Source organism: Rhinatrema bivittatum, chromosome 1 (genome assembly GCF_901001135.1).
Source record: "Rhinatrema bivittatum chromosome 1, aRhiBiv1.1, whole genome shotgun sequence".
NCBI classification, from domain to species: Eukaryota; Metazoa; Chordata; class Amphibia; order Gymnophiona; family Rhinatrematidae; genus Rhinatrema; species Rhinatrema bivittatum.
The window spans coordinates 488851873-488863248 of NC_042615.1; the positions used below are offsets into that span (position 1 = coordinate 488851873).

Genomic DNA, 11376 nt, shown 5'->3' on the forward strand with positions numbered 1-11376 from the left:
CTTTCGTGAAACTTCTCCCATGTTCTGCAGGAGAGGCTGCTGGGACTTGCAGTTCTGGAAAGGAATTCGCGAGTCTGCAGTAATACAGCCCTTCACATAATACATCCATTGTTCTATTCTAGGTTACAGCAGTGAAAGCTTATCAGAGAATAAGAACAGCGAAGCCAAAAAAAATGAAAATGTGCAATGTGCTGACAGAGAGTTTCTCAATGTCCTAATTACAGCTGTATTGCAGACTGTAAGTAAACCCGTCATGAAGCAGGGAATTCTGGTACATGAAGTCCTTTGTCAGGTTGAAGCTTTCAGACTCCTTCAGGTAAACTGCTACGAGAGAGTGTCCCACAAATAGAAAGCCAAGTAATGAATGGATCCACAACCGAGAGTAGTCTGTAAGCCCCTCCTCCTGCCTCCCCTCCCACAGCATGAAGGCTAATTGGCCAGGCCGGCAGTCAGGGAGCGTGCAGGCCGGAACTGATGAGGCTGCGGCTTGGTTTCCGCACGGCAGTGTGACGGGGAGCGCAGGGAGGGATCCGTTTCCCCTTTACACCGTCGGAGGGGAGGGGGCGGGGCTTCCGGGCTGGAGAGCTGCTATGGCAGGTGCTGCGCGGCTGCTCTCTTTGTATCCTATGTCGGAGAGGCGGGCGGGCTCGGGATATTTTATTATTATTATTATTTTTTGGGGGGGGGGCGGGGCTCGCTTCCACTAAACTTCCTCTCCCGTCACATTCAAATCCCGTTTCCCGCCTTTTGTCAGGCTCCCTTTCCGGACTTCATCCCCGATCCGTCCCCCCCCCCCCCTCTTCATGCCCAGCACTGCCGTTACCGCGCCTTATCGTGGCGGTAGAGGTACGCAGCCCTGTACGGAGACGCGTGCCAGGCGGTCCTTGCTCGGTGGAGCTCACGATCTAATCGAGACGGGAGACGAGGGAGAGGCATTTTCTATAGTAAACGTACAATCCCGAAACTTTTGTTTGCCCTGCCTTAGTCTCCTCTCTAGGTAGTAAACTCCATGGAGCAGAGACGGTGTGTGTCTCTGTACAGCGCTGCCTAAGACTTTTAGCTCTCTCACCTGGCTCTAGACCGCCTTGAACCTTGGGAGAGGTGGCTTATAAATTGAAAACAATTGAAATTGAGGACCTGGTCTTTGGAGAGGGGAGGGGGTGGTGTAATATTATAGTTCCTTCCTTGACTGACTGGCTCTAGCACGCTGACCGTGCCCTTTCCTTCCTGCCTGGAGGCCAAGATCGCTCATGATACCCTCGCTCCCGATGCTGAGCCTCGGAGAGGTGGCATCACCAAGCAGCTCTCTGTGAATGGAAACATCCTTCATGTGTGAGTGCCCCCTCCATCTGGGATGTGTCCCGGGGAGGAGAGGTTCCACAGTGTCTCGAGGATAAAGTTGTTGGCTGTATTTTGGAGAGATCTATAGGTTGTGTTGGAGGGCACTGTGGTAGATCAGGAGTATTTTCTGTGGGTATAAGACTAAAAAAAAAATAGAATAGCCTATCAGATTCGGAAAACGTTATTGGCATGACATTGTTACATGTATTGCCTATCGGGAAATGTGTTACTTATCAAAATCACAGTAGAATTCAAGCATATCTAGGACAGATAGAATGCAGGAGGAGATGGGAAGAAACAGGAGGGCATTTGAGGCTTGGTTAAGGTGTGAGTATGACCTGGAATTTCAGAGGTTCCAAAAGATGGAGACAACAAAGCTGACTTGCATGGAATGATAGTTGAGCTTTGTCAAGCTGCCAGGGAGAGGTGGCAAGATTGAACAACCCCAGGGCTTTGGTATGTTTTCAAGTATAATTACAGCACTGTGGTAGGTGACCGCAAGATGGCTTGGACACATTCTTCAGCTATTGGCAAAGGGAAAAAGGAGCAATTTATTGGAGGCAATCCAACATGTATAGCTGACAGCTAGAAGATCTCCTTAAAACAGAGAGGGCTGGTAAGGGCAAGGAAAAGCGATGACCAGAACTAGAGTAATGTAAGCAGAGACAACATCATGGAGCAAATCATTCTTATTGCCTGATATTTACTGTTACTATGTTTAACATTTGCAGATAATTGTTTAACATCAGTCAGATCCTTGTTATGGTTTCAAGATACAGTGTTCCTTCATTGGTTACATGCTGCAACTGTAGTAGTGACCTCCATCTCTTCTCTTTCAGGCAGTGGCAGGCAGAGGAGGCCAGAATCCTACGTGTTTCAGTCAGTTCTTTCTTGGACCTACTCTCTCTCACTCTACAAACAATGGATAGGTTTGGCCCTCCTTTTAGTGGATAGTAACCTTTGGGGACTAGTGGATGCTTGGTAGAAATTTGACATCCGCCAGTGGGACTTTGTACAAAAGCATCTCAGGAGACACACAGCCCAAAAACAATGCCATACTTCTTTGGCTGGTTTATTTTTTTTTTTTTTGCTGCAGGACTAGAAAGTCACTCATACATTTTTGCTCTCTTTCACTTGGTTTCAGACATGACCTCTTGATCATTCCCCTCACCCTTGCTGTGATTGAAGGAACTTCTGAAAGCTGGGAATATTTGGAATAAACAAATCTTTTTGTTGGTTTATTAGAACCAAACAATGCCTCTAGCCTGTAATAAATGTATCCAGTAAATAATCTTGTTTGTCTATCTGTCCTCTTCATGTATTTCACCTGTGGACCATCCAGCACTCTCTGGATTGTTTAACTGGCATAAACCATATAAATTATAAGGGTACAAAGAGAAAGGTAAAACAGTTATAATCTGATCAACTGTTGGGGAATGATATGCAGGCAAAGAATTAGTCACTGGATCTTTATCTGCATTTATTTTTCTGCAGTCTTGCATTCCTTGGGAACAGTATGAGATTTCTTTGGATTGTTGTTTATATGGTGCAGTTTCCTGCATTAGATGGAGAAAGGTGGCAGGAGCTGGCAGAAAGCCTGCTTTGTGATTCCGGTGCAGAATCTGAGCGAGCATGCTTTTACTACAGGTAGATCGTATCAAAGAAATCTGACTTTTTTCAATTGGTTGACTAGAAGATTAGAACACATTAGATGCACTGTACTTGGATTTCAACAGAGCTGTTGCTATTGTCCCACAAAGAAGACTCATTAATAAACTGAGCAGCCTGGCAGTGGGTCCCAAGATGGTGAACTGAATTATAAGCTGATTGAGTGATAGACAACAGAGGGTTGTAGTAAGTAAAATTTACTCAAGAGGAGAGAAGGATGTTGAGTGGAGTGCCTCAACTGGTGGTTCTGTTCAAAATCTTTGTGAGTGATATTATGACAGGGTTGAAAGGAAAGCTTTGCCTTTTTTCAGATGACACTAAGATTGGCAACAGAGTGGACACTACTAAGGGAGTAAACAAAAGAAGAAGTGATCTAAGAAAGCTTGCGGAATGGCCAAATGCTTGGCAGTTAAGATTCAATGCAAAAAAGTGTAGTGCCCATTTGGAGAGCAGAAATTCGAGGGAGCAATAAGCAATGGGCAGTGAGAAGCTGATGTGCACCGTTAAGGAGAGAAACCTTAGGGTAATAGTGTCTGATGATTTTAAGGTAGTGAAACTGTGTTTCTGTTCATACCCCAGCTCAGTCCAGATATGTGGGTTTTGCATCCCTACCAGCAGATGAGACAGAGAATAAAAACTTTTCAGGCACTGCTACTTAACCGAGAGTGCCACCTACAGTCCCTCAGTATTTCTCTGTCTCCAGTTGATGGTAGAGGTACAAACCTGCAGCCCGAACTTAGTTATAAAAAAATTTTTTTTTAGGATAGAATAGATTTAGAAAGGAAGACCAGAAGTGAGGACAGTGGTCCCAGAGGTGTTAGATTCTTTCATGGGCCATCCCTCTGGTGGAGCAGGGTGGGGGGGGAGGGGTTTGAAAATCCCTGACTAGGCTCAATCCTTGATTTCCAGGGGAGGGAAAGCCAGGGGTCCTGGTTCCCTTGCTCCCTCTGAGACCCTCTCACCCAGTCCGGCCATTTGCAGCAGCCAGGAACACCCAGAAACAGGACAGTATAACTTCCTTTTGTTTTCTGGGCTGCTTGGGGGGCTGTTTCTTTAAGAAGGAAAAAAAAAAAGAATAAGGGTCAGGTAGGCCTATTCTTGGCAGCGGCGGTCAGCAATCAGCTTGGCATCGGGGTATACAGGGAACTGCGCGACTCTTTAGGTTTTTCAGCAGCTGGGGCTGTGATAGCATCGGCTGCAGGGCCTGCCTTTATTCGCTCCCGCTCGGGGCTATTTTTTGCTACGGGCCACATAGCTGGTCATGCTGCTTCCCGCGGAGTGCAGGAAAGTGTCGGGCCTATGGGGGGAGGCGTTTCTGCCTCAATGCAGCCCTTCTCTATAGCGGCTGTCCGTCTGGAGGCGAGGGAGCCTTGGCAGAAGGATCAGCTGGCAGATGCTGCACCCACGCGGCAGACCCTGGGGGGGTGAAAGTGTGGCAGCCATTTTGGCTCCACCTGGCATGAGTCCTGCCATAGATAGGGAGTGCAGAGTTTCCCCTCTCCTGCTTTCTCCAGTGCATCAGGAATCTGGAGAAGGTGAAGAGATGTCAGCGGGACCAGCAGCTATGGAGGAGGGAACTGTGAGGGATTTTCCGTGGATTTTGTGGTGTTATTGCATGAGGCCTATCTCATCAAGAAGGAACTAGCAGGTAAGCAGTCGGCCACCCAGAGATCCCAAGGCATGGCTAAGACGTCTTAGGCTGAGGCACCTCCGAAGTTGGGGACATTTTGCGCCTCTTGGGCCTGGATTGATCACGAGCAGAGGAGGACTCCTCTGAAGTTTCTGATGGCGATGATTCTCAGGGGATCCACATATTGACCAGGGCACTGGTCAATATCCATATATTGGTCAGGGCACGGATCCTGTGGTGACCCAGATGCGGATAATGCTCCTCTGGCGGAAAGGGATGACTTTATGGTGGTCAGGTTAATCCACAAGGAGGATTTGCGGCCTCTCATCCCTCAGGTTCTGGAAGAGCTGGGGATCAAGGTTGTGCAAGAGGATTCTGACAACGAGGGGGTAAACCCGGTATTGAACGGACTGCATGGATCGCCAAAGGCCTTCTCTTTACCGAAGGTTAAGAAGCTGATTGATCGGAAATGGGAGTTCCCGGAGGCAGGATTGAAGGTTGCCAGGGCTATGGCCATGTTGTATCCCCTGCCAGAGGACACCTTAGAGCTTTGGAAACTTCCAAAAGTGGATGAGGCGATGTCGGTGGTGACGAAGAAGACAAGTATTCCTGTGGCAGGGTCAGTGGCGTCGACGGATGTCCAAGATTGGAAGCTGGAGATTTAAAAAAGCTGTTTGAAATCTTGGTTATGAGTCTTAGAGTTTGCGCTACTCTAATGCAGAGGGCTTGTTTGTGCTGGGTGCAGAAGATGCAGGAGAAGGCATCAGGGACCTTTGCTGATCCTGACCAGTATGCGCGGTTGGAGGTGGGGGTGGCCTATATGGCGGATGCCCTCTATGATATGCTTCACACTTCGACCAGAAATATGGTGTCGTGGTAGCTGAAGACTCCTGTGGATATGTAATTGGTCAGCGGATGTATGGTCAAAGGCACAGCTTTGTAATCTCCTCTTCAAAGGAAAGTTGTTTGAGGAGGACCTGGAGAAGCTGATGAATCATTTGGTGGATTCTAAAGGGAAAAGATTGCCCGAGGATAAGAAAGTAAGTAAGAAGACCTTCCCACCACACGCTTCTGTGAGATGATGAGATTTTATTCCAATAGAGGTTCTTCCGGATCCATGCAGAAGCAGGGTTCAGGAAGACAGCAGTCCTTTCGAATCTGTAGGCCGACCAGTGATAGTGAAGGACAGGGTTCCGGAGGTGGGAAATTCGTCCAATGTAGGTGGACTGGTCTACTCCTCCCTAGTGGCTGTCGGAGGCAGGTTGTCACGTTTTTACGAGGAGTGGACCAGAGTCACTTCCAACCGTGGGTTCTGGAAGTAATGGATGCTACGCCTTAGAATTTTCTCAACCCCTCAACGAGGCCTTTGTGTGTCCCGTTGCACTTAGCCTGGCAAGAGGACAGCAGTACGGGACACCCTTCCACAGCTGAAGCGATTGAAAGCCATCATCCTGGTGCAGCAGGAGGAGCAAGGTCGAAGAAGGTATTCTGTGTACTTCCTGGTTCCCAAGAAGGAGGGCTCCTTTTGGCCCATACTAGATCTGCAAAAAGTCAGTGCGGCCTTGCATATGTCACACTTTCGGATGGAAACATGGATGGTGATTGCAGTGTACCGCAAGGGGGATTTTCTAGCCTCCTTGGATCTAACAGAGGCATATTACCACATTCTCATCAGAGTAGACCATCCGAAGTTTCTTCGCTTCATGGTGCTAGGAGAGCATTTTCAGTTTTGAGCTCTTCTCTTTGGGCTGGCTACTGCACCAAGAATATTCATGAAGGTGATGGTGGTTGCAGCGGCCCTCAGAAGAGAAGGGATACTAATGCATCCATACCTGGATTATTGGCTCAGTCGGGCAGAGTCGGAGGTAGAGTGACACTGTTCCATTCAAGTGACTGAGCGTCTAAGGTCCCTGGGCTGGGTGATAAATCTGGAGAAGAGCCATCTGGAACCATGTCAGTCCTTGGATTATCTTGGAGCACGATTCGACACCTGGTTAGGCAGGGTGTTCCCTACCCCAGAAAGGATGATCAAGTTACAGTCACAAGTGGTTCGTCTATGGGATGTGCCGGTCACCAAAGTCTGGGATTATTTACAGGTGCTAGGTTCCATGACTTTGGCACTGGATTTGGTGCCATGGGATTTTGCTCACATGCGTCCTCTTCAGAAGGCACTACTGTCTTGTTGGAATCTTTGTTGGAGGAATTTCAGCTACCATTGCCACTCCAGGTCCAGTCTCTCGTGGTGGCTGTCGCATCCCAATTTGGAGAACGGAATGGATCTGGAAGTTCCGGACTGGGTGGTAGTGATCACTGATGCCAGTCTCACCAGTTGGGAAGTGATATATCGGGGATCTGCAGCCCAAGGGCAGTGGTCACCGATGAAATCATCCTGGTCAATCAACCGTCTAGAAACAAGGGCGATCCACAAGGCGCTGTTGTTCTTCCTCAGATTCAGGGACATGCGGTACTGATGTTCTTGGACAATGCGACGACAGTGGCGTATATTAGTCGGCAGAGCAGAATGAAGAGTTGCTTGGTGGCTCAAGAGGTTCACAAACTCTTTGCCTGGATGGAACTTCATCTAACAGCACTAGCAGCCTCTCACATGGCAGATATGGACAATGCAGGCGGATTATCTCAGCAGACAACAGCTGGACCTGGGGGAATGAGAGCTGTCAGCGGATGCCTTTGGGCTTATTTAGCACAGGTGGGGCGACCCCCAGTTCGATCTCATGGCAATGAGGAAGAATGCCAAGGCGGCCAAGTTTTCCGCTGCCAGAGGGAGTTCGGCTCTGTGGGATCAACACCCTGCTTCAGTCGTGGCCAGGGAGGCTCCTGCTATATGTCTACCTCCCATGGCCGCTCATAGGTCGGATGTTGCATTACATCAAACAATATCAGAGAAGATTGATCTTGGTAGCACCCGAATGGCAGCACCGTCCGTGGTTTGCGGATCTAGTTCAGCTAGCGGTAGATGGGCCCATCCGGTTAAGCTACCTGAGGGAAGTGCTGCATCGGGGACTCATCTTTTTGGAACAGGTGAATCACTTCTGTCTAGTGGCCTGGCTTTTGAGAGGCTGCATTTCCGCTTGAAGGGATTATTCAGAGCCAGTGATTACTACTCTTCAGGCTAGAAGATCCTCTACTTCTTTGGTGTATATCAGGGTTTGGAGAGTGTTTGAGTCCTGGTGTGGGGCCCATGACGCTGTTCCTTTGCAGGTGAACGTTGCCCAAGTCTTGGCTTTTGTGCAAGAAGGCTTGTCAAAGGGTTTAGCCTATAGTTCTCTCCGAGTCCAGGTGACAGCCTTGGGTTGTTTCAGGGGGAGGTTGCAGGGAATACCCTTAGTGTCTCATCCGGACATAGTAAGTTTCCTTAAGAGAGCGAAGCATTTGCGTCCTTCAGTCTGTAGGATTTGTTTGTCTTGGAATCTTAATTTGGTTCTTCAAGCGGTGTGTGGATCTTCCTTTGAGCCTTTGAGAAAGGCTTCTTTGAAGGTCCTTACCCTGAAGACAGGGTTCCTGGTGGTAATTAGCTCGACGAGACGAATTTCAGAGCTACAGGCCTTATCATGCAGAGAGCCTTTTCTGCGAATTTCCGACGATGATGTTGCATTGCGTGCTGTTCCTTCCTTTTTGCCCAAGGTCCTGTCAGCTTTTCATCTTAGCCAGATGGTGGAGTTGCCAGGGCTTTCACACCTGACGTCTGATTCTTCCCATGCAAGGAAACTTCATCTTTTGGATGTGCGTCAGGTTCTTCTAAAATGTCTCAAGGTGACTAATGGATTTCAGAGCTCAGAGAATCTCTTTGTGTTATTCAGTGGACCAGAAAAGAGTTGCAAAGCAACTAAAAGTAAAATTGCTCGTTGGTTAAAGGAGGTGATAGTTTCGGACTATATTTGTAAAGGTCTGTCGATCCCTGAGGGATTGCAGGCACATTGTTCTAGAGCTCAGGTGGCCTCCTCAGCGGAGTGTCAGTGTGTCTCCACAAGAGATTTCTCGAGCAGCAACTTGGTCCTCTTTGCACACTTTTACTAGACATTACTATTTGGATGTCAGGGCCCTGGAGGAGGCCTCTTTGGTGGAAGTTTGCTGCGTGCAGGTCTTTAGGGATCCCACCCAGTGTAGAGGGGCTTGGGTACATCCCACTTGTCTGGACTGATCTGGAGTATGAACAGAAGAGGAAAATTGGTTCTTACCTGCTAATTTTCGTTCCTGGAATACCCCATATCAGTCCAGACTCCCGTACCACATTGATTATTTTTTTTCAAAAGATTTTTCCTGCTTCTGGATGCTGCTGATGATGCAGAATTTAAGTTTGTGCTGTAGAATTAGGAATGAGATTGTACATAGTTCTCAGTTATTTGAGACTCAAAAGTTCCTTATCTTTAGCCTAGTTCAGGGTTTAGTTTGGTTGGGAGTTCCAACTTATTCCTCAGCTCAATTTAGAGGGAGAGAGCCTTGGAGTTTGGGGCTAGACATCTTGGCTTGGGTACAGGTCAATACTGAGGGACTGCAGGCACCACCCTCAGTTAAGTAGCAGGACCTGAGAAGTTTTTATTCTCTGCCTCCATCTGATAGGGATGCAAAACTCACTTGTCTGGACTGATTTGTGGTATTCCAGGAATGAAAATTATCAGGTAAGAACCAATTTTCCTTTAAGGCAGTGGCCAGAGCCAAATGGATGCTAGGGTGAACAGGGAATAGCATAATCAGGAGAAAACAGAGATAATGCCCCTGTACAGTTGGTTGGTGAGTCCTCACCTACAATACTGTGTTCACTTCTGGAGGCCATATCTCAGAAAGGCTAGATATTAGGTTAGATATGGTCCAATGTCAACCAAAATGGTGCAGGGTCTGTATCTAATTTCATATGAGATGAGACTTAAGAACCTAGAGGAAAGGAGAGAGAGGGGGAGGGAGGATATGATAGACATTTAAATACCTAAAAGCTATTTTTACATAAGAAGCAAACCTTTTTCCTAAGGAAAAGAAGCTGTAGAACATTGATATTTTTTTCCTTTTTTTTACAGAAAGGGTGATGCAAACAAAATTGATAGTGGAATTCACAAAAGCATAGGATAAATAGAGAGGATCCCTAGTGGCAAGAGGATAGGATTGAAGCAAAAGCACTGGATCCTCATGACTTGGCAGGAGCTGAATGAACATGGAGGAAATAAAAAAAAAACCTCACTGTTGTACTCTGTACATTTTATTTTCAGCATTTATATCTTATTCTTATCCCAGGTGCCTTTCAAAGATAGGGTTAGATGGCTAGGTTGAAAATGATATAAGGAAAAGTGTGCTTAAGAAAGTTTAGGGAAGGCCCAGGCGAAAAAGACGGGTAACTTGATTTAAATGAAGGTAGCGAAGGAGGGTCCTGAATGTCTGGTTCCAATGAAAAGGTGCAAGTAGAGAAAAGATCTGAATGTGAGAAGAGGCCTGCTTGGTGCATGGAAGCACAAGGAATGTATGGGATGAGGAATGGTATAAGTACAAAGAGGCTCAACATAAGAAAAGGGAAGACAGTCATCCTGATGCATCACTATCATTTGTAAAGTCCCCTGTTCAATCCCTAAGTCAACTCTTCTGCTCCCTGGGATGGCTGAGGATGCTGCAACGGCATGGTTCACAGCCTTTGCAGGGGTGGAAATTACTGTCATTGCTCAAGGGTGATGGCTGAGTGCCAGATCCAGAGCCCATCATTACAGGGTACCAGAAGGAAACTTGGTGCACAAACACCTGGGCCAGGAATATTGGATAGGCAAGGTGTAATACAAAACAGAAAAAATCTTCTGAAGAAGCAGGAGGAAAAAAATGAAGAAAGGGAAGACAGGTAGGGAGTGGCAGAAATATGAAAACATTTAAAGTTACACAATGGCATCGGAGAAGCAGACTGAAGAGCAGGGCTCAGACTAAAAGGTTCATTGGAGAAGTGGAATGCACTGACCTTTAGATGGGCAATGGTCTGCACCTGTTAGACATGGGTATGGAAATATTCTTTTTCTTGGTACAAGGGGCAAATGAGGCAAGCTTGTAGTTGTCCTGACCTAGAGGATGGAGGGCGCACTGCAACAATCACAAAACCAAGTCAGGAGCTTCTGCCCTTGGCCAATATTTGAGTCTGCAGTGTCACATAAAGGAAGGGGTGCTACTGGGTCTTGCTGTAACAAGATGGCTTTGTAGCCCCAAACTATATTTAAATACCATTCAATCCTTTAGCCTGGAGATGGCAGTCCTACAACCAAATCACTGTATATACACTGTGCATAAAGGACTACACCAGCCAAAGGGGAATGTAACCAGCAGTCTTGGGCTTGGAGATGACAGATTGGCTAGCTGGCTTCATCTGGATCAGGCCTGGCAAAGGCTGGTCTGAAGAGATGGCTAAGTTTTGGGATACCAGGTCAACCAACAGCCAACTATGCTTATGGTACGAGGGTTTGATGCTGATAAATCCTATCTTCTCGTGCTAATTGACTTGACTTAGCTGCCTTTGGCACTGTGAACCATACCCTGTTGTGCCAGCAGTTGAACAACATTGGAATTGAAGGCAGTGTTCTCAAATGGTTCCCTGCCTTCTTAAGAACATAAGCAATTGCTATGCTGGGTCAGCCCAAGGGTCCATCAAACCCAGCATCCTGTTTCCAACAGTGGCCAATCCAGGCCATAAGAACCTGGCAAGTACCCAAAAACTAAGTCTATTCCATGTTACCATTGCTAATGGCAGTGGCTATCCT

The 11376-nt window shown here is 47.2% G+C and overlaps 1 protein-coding gene across 2 annotated transcripts; it reads left to right on the plus strand.

Annotated features, from left to right (window-relative positions):
- The first annotated feature begins 477 nt into the window (after positions 1–477).
- On the plus strand, positions 478–9795 carry LAGE3 (L antigen family member 3). 2 transcript variants are annotated; one of them, XM_029608218.1, is made up of 4 exons: positions 478–619; positions 1204–1332; positions 2181–2270; positions 9670–9795. In XM_029608218.1, exons 1-4 carry the CDS (start codon positions 591–593, stop codon positions 9719–9721), a joined length of 300 nt encoding a protein of 99 aa, XP_029464078.1. In that variant the 5' UTR covers positions 478–590; the 3' UTR covers positions 9722–9795. The 2 variants fall into 2 exon arrangements, with proteins under 2 accessions (XP_029464078.1, XP_029464070.1); XM_029608210.1 differs by lacking the exon at positions 9670–9795 and adding an exon at positions 2486–2643.
- The last annotated feature ends 1581 nt before the right edge of the window (positions 9796–11376 follow it).

Coding starts and splice junctions, on each gene's coding strand:
- LAGE3 (XM_029608210.1), top strand. CDS start 591: ATGGCAGGTGCTGCGCGGCTGCTCTCTTT. Junction 620..1,203: donor GCTGCGCGGCTGCTCTCTTT/GTATCCTATGTC, acceptor GACTGGCTCTAG/CACGCTGACCGTGCCCTTTC. Junction 2,271..2,485: donor ACTCTACAAACAATGGATAG/GTTTGGCCCTCC, acceptor ACTTGGTTTCAG/ACATGACCTCTTGATCATTC.